This window comes from Formica exsecta, unplaced genomic scaffold (assembly GCF_003651465.1).
Source record: "Formica exsecta isolate Colony F162 unplaced genomic scaffold, ASM365146v1 scaffold192, whole genome shotgun sequence".
Taxonomy (NCBI): domain Eukaryota; kingdom Metazoa; phylum Arthropoda; class Insecta; order Hymenoptera; family Formicidae; genus Formica; species Formica exsecta.
In genome coordinates this window covers 556,123-570,915 of record NW_021849218.1, presented here as the reverse complement: position 1 = coordinate 570,915, position 14,793 = coordinate 556,123, and the positions used below count along the sequence as shown (strand labels likewise).

General features: G+C 36.8%; 1 protein-coding gene across 1 annotated transcript in view; it reads right to left on the bottom strand.

Annotated features, from left to right (window-relative positions):
- Window positions 1-3,256: 3,256 nt before the first annotated feature.
- Window positions 3,257-14,793, bottom strand: part of LOC115233966 (platelet endothelial cell adhesion molecule-like) — a 142,260-nt gene continuing 130,723 nt past the window's right edge. The window contains exon 6 of the mRNA XM_029804633.1: window positions 3,257-9,496. Coding sequence (XP_029660493.1) covers window positions 9,411-9,496 — 86 coding nt within the window. The 3' untranslated portion in view covers window positions 3,257-9,410. The remainder of the gene's footprint in view (window positions 9,497-14,793) is intronic.

Below are 14,793 nucleotides of genomic sequence, written 5' to 3'. Positions count from 1 at the left end.
ATAAATATATAAATGTAAATAATTCAAATATATTAAAATAATCTGTATTATTAGAACACGTAAATGTGTAAATAAAATTCAGAATATTTTGGATAATTTATATGCTTTAAATATGCGTATATAAAAAAAAATTAATTTTATTTCACGTATAATTGTATTTTTGAATGGGAAATTCAATTGAAAATTTCATGTTTGCAAATTGCAATACACGTATATAGAGATGCAGTGTCGTAAAATTTTTCATATATATATCTGAATTTATTTTCAATATTTGAAAATTAATACTTTTTTTTTCAATCTGCTACATTTTACATTTCTAGCCATTGTAATGAAAAGAATAAACCAAACCACTAAATATCAAGATGGATAAATAATATTATGCAAATGGCTAGAGAAATTCCATTTATACAATTTGCGCGAATTACAAAACAGGTGGGAATTGATGATAAAACGCAATAATAGAATACAAAAGCGCCGGTCCTCAATGCCATTAGATGGCAATAGCCGCAAAGTAACATTAATAGTTACAAGTTAACGTCGTTTCCGTCGTGTAAATGGGGAAATTTCGCTAAAACGCTTGGACGACAAGCGATAAACACCCTGGACGAGATGCCAGACGAGAAGAGTATTAAGTTCGCTCGTAAATTCAAGTGCGGCCGAGGTTTTTTTCGACGTCTCTATGAGCACCGCCTTCTAACGGTCTAACTAGCGGAAATTCATTTCAATTACGGCGGGCCATCCGATACCTCTGGGAGATACCGGTTGGCCAATCCGAAGGGTTTCCGCTTCGAACCACGTACGTGCTCCGAAAATCGCGAGAATCGGATCGACGTAGAAACACGGGCGGCACCGTAATAAACGGAGATTTTTCGAGCGAAGGAAGATTCTACGAACGTCGGAATGCGATGTTCGTGCAACGTGCATGATTCGTGTTCCTACGGCCGTGTTGCGGCGTACCAGAACGGAGGAGAGACCCTTCGGAATCTGTCGGTGGAAAAGTGGACGCACACAACCGCACGCCCGGGAACGTACGGACAGTCAACGGCGGTAACTGCAAGCATGTGCAAATTTACATAGGGCACCCGGAGGAAGACCTATTACGTTCCTTCTTGCGTGCGCGGAAACGTGTGTACTGTATACGAGAATGCGAACGTGAGAGAGCATGTACATACGAGGAACGCATACATTCTATACACCGTACAATTACCGAATAGAGAGAATGAGACAATATATGAAAAATGAAGAAGGAAAGAAGAGAGTAGTAACAAAAGATGAGAAATGTAGATATATCTTGGAACATGAGAGAATAATAAAAACGAATCAGAGAGAACAAATAACATTTCATCATCGCTGATTTATCGTGATTTTTGTATATTAACATAGAATATTTTTATACATTAATTTTGTGATTTTACTCTTGTTAATAATCCGATTTTATGTCAAAATGCGAAAATTGATGTAAAATATGTTATATTTTACGGCGTTATGAATATTTTCACATTCCCGAAAGAGAGGATATGTTTGAGTAATATTTTCAAAAATACAATTGTTAATCTATAAAAAAAAAAAACATTAAAATTTAACAATATAAAACACGTTAAAAATACGCTCTCTGTTATTATAATATAACTGAAAATTTCATTGAAATCTCTGAGAGTGCTTATTAAGAATATTATGCGGAAGTTAAAAGTCTGTATCATTATAAATAGTCGTCATTATATAAAATTCCTAGAGTAACTAAACACGATAATCAAGTGAACAACAATGATGATGATAACACTATATGGAACATATGCGATAGTAATAGCTCATACTATATTAGAGTACGATAGGGACCAGGATCCGGATCCCCTCCTCGAAAATCGTCTATTTGCAATCAATATCAATTCATGCCATCAAACGGCGTGTACGTCGAAGCTGTCTGTAGCACGCGGCGACTCGATGAATTACAAATGTAACACGCCGGTGAAGTGCCGCGTTAAATTTCCATAGGCAGGTACTTAGCCCGAGCGTGTCAGGTCACCGTCCTGTAGCTGCCAGCTCGTTCGAATTCGCTATTTCGTTGTCGGAACGTTGCTACGTGCTCCTTGGTGCGCGATCATGTTGAAACGTGCGCTCCGATTTACGGTTGCGAAAAGAATAGAAAACCCCGTTCCAACTGTGGATACGAACACCATCGAGAAAGCATTTTAAATGGATAAACGATAATAATGGAACGCGAATCAATTCAACGATATTGGCGATAATGTCGAGCCAATTGTCATCGAACGCCATTTACGCTCGTATTATGTCAAGCAAGAAACTTGGTCGTATAAGCGTTAGCACATTTTTGATTCATGAATAATTTACTAATAAAATTTTTGGAGCTATAGACGCGGTTCTGGTAATGAATCTTAGAGAATAAAGAAAATCAATTAAAATTCTATTCAATTATATATTTGACTAAAAAAGACATTAAGAAAATATAAGTATTATGAAAAGTAGGATAAAAATATCGTACAGAAAAAATTAATTTAAACTCCATTTTCAGTTTTCCATGCAGTGGTGTAGTTAAGTAAAATTGCATGTTAAACGTGACAATTAACTTGCGACAGGTGACATAAGGGTCAATTTACCGGACACGTTAATAGCGCCATTACGAGGAGAACAACATATGTAGGTCAATTTCTCTAAGGTATCCTTTAGAAACACTATTTTCTCTTCGTTATCAAAAGAGGCAGAAAACTTTCTAAGATTTCTTAACATTTGAATATTTTTTGTATTTATCGATTATTCGTATTTTATTTATATAAAGAATTCAAAATTAACTAATTTAGTTTAGTAATATCCTATGTATACGCTTTCTCTCTCTTGAACAAAGGACTTCATAAGCAAAGGGATAAGCAGCGCCTTTAACGACAATAGCTTTCACGTATACTGTCCGTAGTAAGTAGTCTATTGTAACAACAATTCAAAAGCCATCCCCCCACTCATTCTTGCATGTCATAGTATTAAGATCAATTCAAACTACAAAAGAGAGAGATATGCATTATCGATTTTCACAATTCTTAACATCGAATATATTATTAAATATCTTATCGTTAAAAAAATAGCGCGATATTTAATATAATTAAAATTATAATAAATAAGAAAATAAAGTAGTGATTATAAAATTTCAAAGAAATTGTTTCTTTTAATTAACTCTATAAAAATCTTATTAAAAATATCTTATTTAAGAGAAAGTACATATATAAAATTATAAGCATAAAATATATAATATGCATCTGATATAAATCGGTACTCTCTGTTCTTTGCTCTCTCTTTTCTTTTCTTTCTTTTATCTTATTATTCTCACTTTATGTATAACGATGCATTTCATTTGTATCGCGTTTACTTAAAGCAAATTTCTCAAGCAAATACCACAATCTGATTGATTTGTTCGGTTAAAAGCCGCGATCTCTCTCGCGAGGTGTAGCGTGCTAACACGTCTCTCTACTCACAGCTGCGAATGGAGTTTCATTAAACCGTGTAAAGTACGCGTTTCAACAGCAGGAAGGGTTTCTCAGGTCGACTTCTTCTCCTAGATATCGCGAGCAAACATTTGCTTCTCGTAGTATCAATCCGCGCGTTGGTGGAAAGGTCGTTGCGCGGAAACTATCCAGAGGGTCGTACCAGAGCGGATCCACCGACATAAAGAGGGCATAAAGCACCCCGGGCTCCATTACTCTGCCTTAGTAAATCGGTACCGACGCTGAAGATCGCGCGCGCGACCCAATTCCGGCCGTTCCTGTTATACCTAATACCGTATTTTATCAAAGATAATGCGCGCCCGTACCGTTGAATAGACACCCGTATTGTCACCGTGGCTGTAAGAAAATGTCCGCTAAAGCACACGAAAGCGGCTTATAAATGTTGTTTTCCGGCTATTGCGAGGGATCAGACGAGTTTCGAAAAATGGATTCTCGATAAACGAAGGCGATCTGCCTTCTTAAACAAGTGTGTTATACCCATGCATTAATAGCACCGTCGTATCCGGTTATTGACGGAAATACATTTTCGCTACAGTTTCTTCTTCTTGCTTTATGAATAAAAAACACGTGACCGCAAAACAAAGGATAAGGAATTATTATACCTTTCTCTATCTTGTATTTTCAAGTTTTTAGAATTTTCCTACTTTATCAGAAAGTAATTATTATTTTAATTTTATTTTTTCCATAATATATTATGATTTTATGACAGCGACGTTAATGATCAATTTAATAAAACGCCAACGAACCGTTAAAAATGTAAATAGAAGCGGAAAAATAACTATCACTCTTTTTTAATGGTAACGTTAGTTTGAAAACTAAGAAAATTATAACATTAAAAAAATTTTTCACTGAAAGTTTTTCCGAACAAAGGCGACATTGTAAGACAAGATAGTTTAGAGAAAATATATATCTATGTATATTGAAACCGAGGCAACGCGATAAAACCTACGAATATGGAACAAATGCTTTTGCTTTTATTTATCGATGTAGATGGAAAATACTGTGGAAAATACGAATAAAGAGATATTAAAGTGTAAAAATATGCTTGTCTTCGAAGTCAAAGCAGTTGCTTCTATAGAAAAGAGATTGTAGTAAATATGTTACGGAAATAAGAATAAAACGAAATATTTATATCATCTGCAAAAATAAACCTTTTTAAATGTAGTAAAATTTATTCTTTCCTATTTCGTGTAATAAATATTGCAAAATTATATTACGTATACGTATAGGAATTGCAAATTATACTTCCATAGATGCTATGGCTATGTTATGAATATCTATCATGAGAAAAGACGCTTTGTAATAACAGCAGAAGATTATTTATGAGAAACATAGGATGCGCTTTCGCTCCTTACATCCTTATTTCTGCCAAGATTATTCAATTTCTGTTTAATTTACTGTTATATTAAATATATTAACGGAGTTTACACAAAGAGCCCGATCGATATTATACGATATAATCGAGTCACATATCAAATCAATAGAATTCATTTCGCTCTTTAGAGCAAATATTACTAATTGCGACTGAAAATGCAAAGATTACATGATTTTCGTTTCATAATACGATTAAAAATTCGCGTGTATAACACGTTTGGAAATCAGAACTGCTGTCCGAATAGCGAAGCCTCTAAAAAAAATTAGACAACGATAGATCCGACTACATTCGAGAATAACATACCTACGTAAGATTGGCTCAATCGCTTGATAAGACTTGAACGAGCATTTTCAATCGATTCATTCCTTGCTCAGACACCAGTCGCGCAGCATATCAGTAGATAATAATCTGAAAAACGACTAGGAGAGAACACCACTCGGCTGGCGTAAATTTGTATAGCTAAATTTGGAAACGAAGCATCGCGCCAAAATATTATCGCAGCATTAATAACCGAGCGAGCGGGAGAAGTTACAGAGTGGCTGCTGCGCTGCTTCCAGATATGCGGGGTGATGGAGAAGAGCTTTCGTCAGCAATGAGTGCGATATACAGTGGTCGGACAAGCAAGCAAGCAAGCCAACCAGTCAGTCAGACAGGTGGGTATCAGCGCGAGTGGCGAAACAAAGTTTATTTTGAATCAGCTACAGCAACCGAATCGCACTATACCGGCGAATAGCGCCGCGAGAGTACCGCAGTAGCCGCCGGAGTACAGATTTGCGGCGCTCCCGCTCTGCCATAGTTCGGCTTTCAACATCGGCACAACAGAATGAGGAGACGAAACTCGCGCGACCCAAGGGGGCAAACAGAGGAGAGAGGCGAAACGAGAGACGAAGAGCGACGGGGAGGACGAAGGATAGTCTAGCCGACTAGGTGGTGATTGTTACGGCGACGACGTTTCAGCTAACTGAAACGTCGTTTCCTTTGTCGCGTCTGTGTGAGGAAGGAACTATCCTGGAGATGTACAGACGTGCAATGCGCAGTAACGTATAGGTACCGCATACCGCATGCCGCGTACACTATCTCAAACAAACGTATACACGTGCACACACGAGATGCACAAACACCGTAACGGGTTTCCCGTGCGGTACACGCTATCTTCTCGGCGGTTGGATGTACCTGCTTGCCTGCGCGCACCGTATATTCGTCGTGCAAACTTCGAGCTTGCACGAGGACGGGCGCCGTGCTCCTTCTAAGACTTCGCCCGGAATCGAGTTGTATAGAAAGGGTGAGAGCGTAGAGATCTCGATTCGGGTTAATTGTGGGTTTTGTCTATAGACTCGGTGCTTGGGCAATGAATTTCAGAAGTCGCGAGCGCGCACGGTATCGTTGTGCGAGGAGGCGAGAGGTCGGATGTGGGGCAAGCACCGCCAAGCGGATATATTTATGCGCGTTCGTGGAAATTCTTCGATCTGATTGCGGGTGCAATTATCGGGGAATGAAAACGTCCGCATTAACGAGATACCCACGTTTTCCACGGGCTGAAAATAAGACTGTAAAGATAACTGTTCGTGAGACGATCGTGTGTCGGCAGAAAGACAGTAGTTTCACATGCAGTAGTTTATTGTATATGATAAAAATAAGTATGTACACATTAACTAAAGTATAATGCCCAAAAACAATAATAATGCGATGATTTGTGCAAGAGATCTTAAAAATAAATAGAGACTTAAGTATAGAATTAAAATCTGGCTTAACGAAATATTTTCTATTTTTCATACTTCTAGCTTATGTTGCATCAAATTACAATTTTAATTTTATTTCGGAAAAATTATTATATATAAATACTTCTTTGGAAATATCGTAAACTATCAATAAAATACATCGAGCTCTTTCATCTGACTTAATATTATAAAAGCTTTCCACCTCAAGCATAAAGATCAACTGTTCTCATAAGAATAAGTCCTGTCTAAGCTATATTTTAGTCAACATTTGTAAATGAAATTTTAATATCAAATTATTCAACAGCGTATTTTATACATTCATCCACAAAGTAACATTTTTTCATCTTTTCATTCTATAAATCGAAAGCAAATAGCTCGAATTTAAAAATATAATGTTAACAACATGATCACGAAAATGTATATGTCACTGCATTTCTACATATTTTTTAACTTAATAACGTAACATTTACGAGAGTATATCGCTATAAATTATTAATCCTATAACTTTCGAAGAACGCACTTCGAGAATATTGAAACTCGATCTTCGTTTTGAGCGTGGCACGGAATATTAGCACGCTCGATATCGTTTCCTTCGACTTGGCGCGATTTATCATACCAATCGGAAATCGACGAATCTGCTTGTGAAAAATAAGCATCGCATGATGCTTTTTATGCAGTTTCACGCCGATACGCATCATGTCGCGAAGATTTGTAGGCGATCATGGCAAGTACTGTCGTGTGCACGCGGAAAGCAAGAGTAAAAGGAAGAGAAGAAGGAAGAGACGTTCTGTATCTGAGGGGAAGAGATAGGAGTTAATACAGACGCGATTTCTCTGTTCAGCTGCGCGGCAGCTTATGTAGTCGGCTTATAAACACGCGGAATCGCTCGCGAGGTTTATCGTCCGTTTAATAAAGAGGAGACAGACGGGGGAAGAATGAGAAACGCAACGTTCGTGTCAGCCTTTCCAGCGCCTTGCTTCATCCTCTATCTCCTTCAATAAATCGATCTCGGTACCGACCGATTACCTCTAAAATTATACGCCCGACGACGTCGTATATTTGCAAGTAGTTTCGAAATACTCGCCCAAGAACTTGACGCGAACATCGAAGATCGATATCTGTCTAGTTTAAATGTTACATTGCAAAGTTTATAGAAAAGCGTTAAGATAGTAAAGAAAATAGAACATATATATCCCGTTGCATTAAAAGAAGAAATACACAGAGAAAAAAAAAATAGCTTCGAGATCAAAATTGGTCTCTTTTGTATACCGCTATTAAAGAGCGCCAACCGAGCAACAGACTTATTATTAGAGCGAATCGCGATTGGAAAATAAACAAATGACGTAAATACATACCTGCTCGTTCACAGTCGCATTCGTCCGCAGTAATAGCCACGTCGTTCTCTTGCATGCATAAAAGAAAAAAAAAAAAAAAAAGACAACTTAGAAAAAAAGAGCTCTGTAGTAGTCTATTCCGCGCGCGCGTTCAGAGAGTCCTCCGCTTCGAAATTCGCGACATTGATCCGACTACGCGAGCGAGCCCGGGAGCGTTTGGACAATGGACAAATGGGACTCTCCATCGCATGACGGCCATGTTCGTCCTAGGCGAGCGTAACAGGGAGATATTCGAATGCGCACATCGAGTACGTTGTTACTGGGATACGAGAGAAGTACGATTTCGCGGAATTCTCTCGCTTGGTATGCGAAAACTTTTCGCACCGCTTTATCCGTTCCTCTTCCTTTGTGCGATCTCTTCGGTTCGGGTCTCTTGTCAGTGATGTAGCGGAAGAGAACGTCTTTCACTTTCTCTCTCTCTCTCTCCAGAATTCTCTTTCTCTCTCTCTCTCTCTCTCTCTCTCTTACACACACACACACAACACACACACACACTCTCTTTTTCTCGCGGCAAGGATCGCAAATCCTTTAGAGGCGGGCTGTACAAGCACCTATAGACGTGTATACGTGCAACAGACTTCAAAGTTCTACCCTTTCCCTTCTTTCTCGGTGTCGCTCAATCCTTGGACGAATCCCTTTTCATTACTCATCGAATCTCAAATTGTGCGTCGTGGCAATAATCGAACGCGGTTAATTGGCTACGCTTTCTTCGTTTCTTCGGTTTATCGTGTTGTAAAGCGCATCGCAGCAAGTCTTTCAGCAACGAATTTGGATGCACGTTATTTTACCCGATTATCTATTTCTTCACTAGTCACGATCCAATTCGGGATACACGTTAGTCTTTGACTGGTAACGCGCGCGCTCATCGCGTTCTCTTCTATCCCTCCGTATACCATTGAAAAGACAAACGAAAAACAATCCGCGCATACAGGCGCGTCTTACAAAATAATAAGCTATATAAAAAATGTGATTGAAAAATATATAACGGCAACAATCAACGATCTCATTGTCGGCAAGGTATCAAATGTTAAGCGTCGCGTTCTTTTGGTCTAATCTTACCGGTGGCAGTAATTTTAGCAGTGTTCAAAGAGCCGAAAAACGCCAGTCGAAAGTTATTACCGTATTACTGTCAAGAATCTTACAAACGAAAACCCGGGGAACATGCAGAATTCACGATCTTAAAACGCGTGCCAAAAAAATAAAAAAAATATAATTCAATGCACTAGATAAGAAAAAAAGAAGAAAAATGTTTAAGTAATTTATCAATTTAACAATATTATTTGTTTCTGCGCCATCCATACGCGGTCCTTAAACTTCTTCGTCTGTTCCTCCAGCCCCTCCTCTTGCTGACTAGTGTACTATTTATCATGCGACGCCCGTGAGCTCCCTTCTCGTAGTCTCAGACGTGCCGTGACTATCTCAGAAGCAGATGGAGCATGCCCAGGCAGAGTATTGTCACAAACGTCATGGTGTGTGAGTCGCTTCCGTTTTCTGAGGTTACTGCAACATATGTTAGAAAAAGGTTACTATTTCTCACCACAATTGGCAAGCGCCGTTTTTGGAATGTTAACTATTATAAAGCAATCTCTGACAAGGCTAAAATAATTTCTAACAATGAATAAAAGCGTAATTAAATTACTTTTAGTACTAAAATATATATGATAAATGCTTTATACATATATCTCAGATACTTGTATAATATATCGATGAATAAATCAAAAGTTTGCTTTCTTAAGTTTTTTTTTTTTATATTGCATTCAATTTTTCAGTGACATTTCAACTTTTTATGCTTTAATATTTTATATGAAAAAAAAAAAACATTTTATTTATATTGTGTGTTAAATAAAAAATATAACACAATGTAACTGAGATATAAATGTATTAAAAGAAGAAATAAAATTTTCTATAATATCGATATTTTATTGTGAAAAAAAGTTGAAGAATGATGTTCAATACAATAGATCGAGATATCGGTTTTAATAGTCTCTTTGAAAAACTTTCCTGTAACAATTTAAAATTAAAACTATGCATTAAAATTGGATTATGGTTTTTATTATTCATCATATCGCAAAAAAAGAAAAAAATTCAATAAAAGAGAGGAAGCTTTTCCAAGTTGAACATTTTACCACAAACTCTCTCTACGCTGCATTCGAATTTTTAGTATCTTTGCAGAATTTATATGCGCTACATGGTCTCTATTTGCACAGAACGATGGCACGTATCAGCGTATCGTCCTCGTTGAAACTTTATTTTTTTAGGTTAAATAATTTATACGAAATCTGTACAATGGCACAGAGTATATTATGAACAAAAGAAATAAGATATGAATTGGATAATGTGGTGCGCTTGGCATCCCTGGATATTGATTAGTAAACACATTCTGCGTTATGTTTCATATCATTAAAACGTCATCATTATGCTACGCAAACGCTACGTCCAACATCGACACGCTTATAATCAATAACAGCGGTGATAACGACACATGTCTGTCGGACAGAAACGCGCACAAAATCTGGTGAATAGATATCAAATTCGTCGAGAAATATGTCGCCGATAATCAGTTAATTTTAGTTCGGCTTGTACGCTTTGGCACATTATCGTCCATGAATGTAACATACGTGAAAACTAAGCGCATATAGGTAATAAGCATGATTTTAACGTTGACACATTGACAGATATCCCATGCGTGAATATCGTTGTAATCCAAAGTATAATCATACTGTATATATACACACGACTACATATTCTTTAAAAATGCTTTTAAAAATATCTCAGTTAATCTACATGCATTCTATATATGATACAAGAAAAAAAATGAATGAATTACTTCTAAAACTCTACAAGCAAACGGTTGAAATATGAATAAAGACTAAAAAATTATATTATAAAACAAGATATTATCTAATTTTTTAGAAAAATTTAAATATTCAGTTATGAATGGTTTAGTATTGAATTTTTTTTGTCTCAGAAAGAGAAACATTTTTTTATATATATTTTATGAATGAATTTGATAAAATTGATTAAAACCAAATACTGTTCCTTAAATCTGTGGCAGACAAAAATAAATATAATTTCTATTTTGTGAAATTTATAAGTTACAAAAAAAAAACGAAAAAAAGATATAAAGAAAGTAACAAAGTAAAAAATAATTGCATCTTTCATTCTCTCTTTCATGTTTCTTTAAAGAAGTTTGCTCTATATTCAGGTAGAAAAAGATTTTATATTTAAAATATGATAGATTATTAGGGATGGATTTCGCAGAAAACGACATTTTTCTTCCTGTCCAAGATTAAATCTCGTTGGCAAGGCGAGGCATGTCAACTGTTGAAATCCCTTTCAAAATGGAAACTCTGGCGCGCAAAAGGTGAAGGGGAGGGGGAGCGCTATTAAGTGGAACGTCAGTGGATTTTCCTCCGCGGGGCATTGTTCCTTCTGCCGGATGGAAAAGTCAATTTCCTAAAAACAATTCTGTCGACCACGGCCCAGGGAGTAATACGTACGAATCAAGCAACCAGCCGCCCGCGGAAAACCGGGTGTGAACGAAATGAAATTACTACGGGTGCAAAAGAGAATGAATTTCTGTAACGGCAGTAGCGCGAAGGTAGAGTGACTAAAGTGGAATAAGCTCTGACAGGTTTGAAAATTGAGGAGGACCGAAATCTCCTTTGGTCGCTTATCAATCGTCGTGGTTTACCATGTACGTTTCCCCAGTCTGCTCCTATCAAATTTATTCCAAAATGTACGAGAGTTTTGCGAACGGTGGCAAAATCGCAAACATTCCAGAAAGCGGCTCACTCGATAGCGATCGTTGATATTACTTTTGAAATATTCCCCACTTGTACATAAAAAATGATGAATATAATCTGCTCATCTGTAACGATTGATATCGCATGCTGCGCCATACGCAATACTTTTTCTCATGCATATTTAAATATCCTGTGAAATATTAACATACAAAATATTCATCAAAACTTTTCTTTCAACTATACAGATTGACTATTTTAGAATTTATTTTTTCATACTATTTTAAATTTGCTAGAAAATGTGTAAGTGAAATCTAATAAAAAAAAAACCAGTATCTCTTTCCCCATAATAGTACCTCTTTCGTATTAAATTCATACAAATATATAACATAATAAATGCCGAGTGAATTTATACAGAGTTGCTCCAGAGACGTATATTTATATGAAATGTATATACAAGCAAGTTGCTGAATAGAACTTCCATACTCTTCGTAAACGTGGAATCAGATTTTTACGTGGCGCGTATAAATGCAATGTAAGCATAAAAACAGCTTATGTGGGGTACCGTTTATGGATTTTCAGTAAGAGCCTTTCAGAGGGATTGAAAGCGTCCGCCGCGACCTGAAAAGTGCGTGAGGTCTAAGCCGCGACGAAATCCAGGGAGTTTTTGATGTAAAAACTCTTCAGCCAACTACATGAGCCCAGTGCTCGTAAGTTTGTGTCACGAGTCCTCGGAAAGTTTTGGAGAAACGATTCACTTAAGTACACACAAGCAAAGTGCGTTTCTGTCATCGTTTGCACGATCTTCATACGCAATGCAGCAAGGAACTGGTCAAAAGTTAGTCTTATAAGCTGCACGCAATTAACTGAGCAATATTTCTATGCCGCTATTACAAGTCATTTATATGCACTTGATGCAGTTGTCCAATTATAAGATATTTTAATATTAAAATGTATTTTGTAAATTACCAACCATTTATTCTGGCAATTAGTAATGTACTTGGTTAAATTAAATCTCAACATAATTAATTAAATTTAATTTCGCTAGAAAGCAAATAAAATCCAAGAGATTCATATATATCTATATATAAATTGTGCTATGTGTAGATTTATATTGAAACAAATAATATAGAAAAGTAATAATAGAAAAATATAGCAGAATAAAGAATAATGTGTACAATAAGATATATCGCAACAATATATTTCATTCAGAATATATTTCAAAAATATTATTATATGCTTTCGAAAAATGGGAGCTAATACTTCAACGCTCTTACACCATATATATATAAACATTTATATATAGCGTATATATATAACGTATTATATATTATACGTATAAAGTTTTGAATGTAAATAAATGCGCCCGATGCCGTTCTGATAACTTCTTTACCCAAAGGATAAGCTTAAATCCTCATTTTCCACGTCTTGCGGTAATCCATTTATTTTCCTACGCTCGAAACTAATCGGATATTTACAAGTAATCAGAAACTCGGTGAAGTTCGACATAAACCAATAAATTTCAGACACCTGAAAATGAGTTCGTACACAACTTGAGAACAGAATCTCGATCCAACGTAACTCGAAAATTTCCTATAACCATGCTGTTTTAATTTCGGAATTGTATTTATTCTTTCGCAGACTTTGTGTGCTTTCGCTGTCGCTTATTAATTAAATTCAAACTCAATTGCTTTAAGCGCAGAATTTTGCAGATTTCTCAGATTCAGACAGGAGCCAAAATTTTTTCGTGCAAATTTTTTAAAAATACTGACACTTAAAAGGCATATTATTTCAATTGAAATATTGCAAATAGATTGTTCAAGGCAAAAAGGTTTATCCTAATCGGTCTTGAAACGATCACCTACATGACACTTCCGATAATGACAGTACTGGGAGTGTCAGTGATCAATCATCCAGGCTTTTGCACATCTGCCGTCTGTAGAAGCAAACGCGCGTCGGAGCGCAGCGCGAGCCATTTCCCTATCTGGCTGACACGAGACGGCTATGTCTACTGCGCGCGAAGCCGGCCAGCTGATAAGCGTCGCCTCCAGGAGGTTTAGTCGATCGAAAAGCGTTGCGCGTTTTCTTCGCTCGGTAGAGTTTACACGGGAACAAGAGCCGCATATAATCGGGTATGCAAAGCTTTGATAACAACTACTCTTAAAGGCGCGTCCAGGATACCTGTGCTTCGATCGAGCATGGCTAACGCTAAATTACGTACACGGTGTGTATATAGGGGGTATCTCTAAAGTTGATACTTGATTTAGAAGGCAAAATAATCATGCGAATAGTTTTATAAATATGTCGAGATATGAATAAAGCTTAAAAAATTTTCACATTTCCCAGCGTATCGGGGATGAACAATTTTAATAAATTGTAAACGACGTTTATTAAAATGCGCTTGATGAAAAGATTATGTATCAAATAATCGTAGCAAACTATATATTAAACAGTGTGTAAATTATATGAAATAAATAATACACACGAAAAGGTTTCGTTAATGAGATATGATAATGAGATTTTAATTGTACGGACAAATTAATTAAACGTTCGATAGTAAAATTAATTTGTTCCAGTGAAATAATGCGGAATTATTTCTAACTGTATAGCCATTGTTCCAAATCATTTTATGTATTTTAAGATATATATTAAAACGCAGAATATACGGATATACTTCGTAGTGTAACTCGTTTGACTGCAAACGAGATGGCATCCCTTAGGCCCAAAGACGTTCAAATCTCTTTCTTCTTGCTTCGTTCGTCGTCGTACATGTGAGATTAGCGTCTCGGGACTCAGATAATTCGCGAAGCTGGCGAATGGGGAACAGAGGGGGTTTTAGAGGAAGAATATATCAAGGCTGAAGGAACGAGAAGGAAACACGACGAGACAGAGAAAGAGAAGAACCCAAGTTTCGTCGTGAGGGCCGTCATCTCGGGCAAGTTTCCCCAACGAGGCACCGAATCTTTCGTGTCTCGTATGTGGGGCGGAGGTGGGCGCGTACATCGAAATCTACGGGAATTCCGCACTAGCCTGCCGTTAAACTTCCGCCTACAC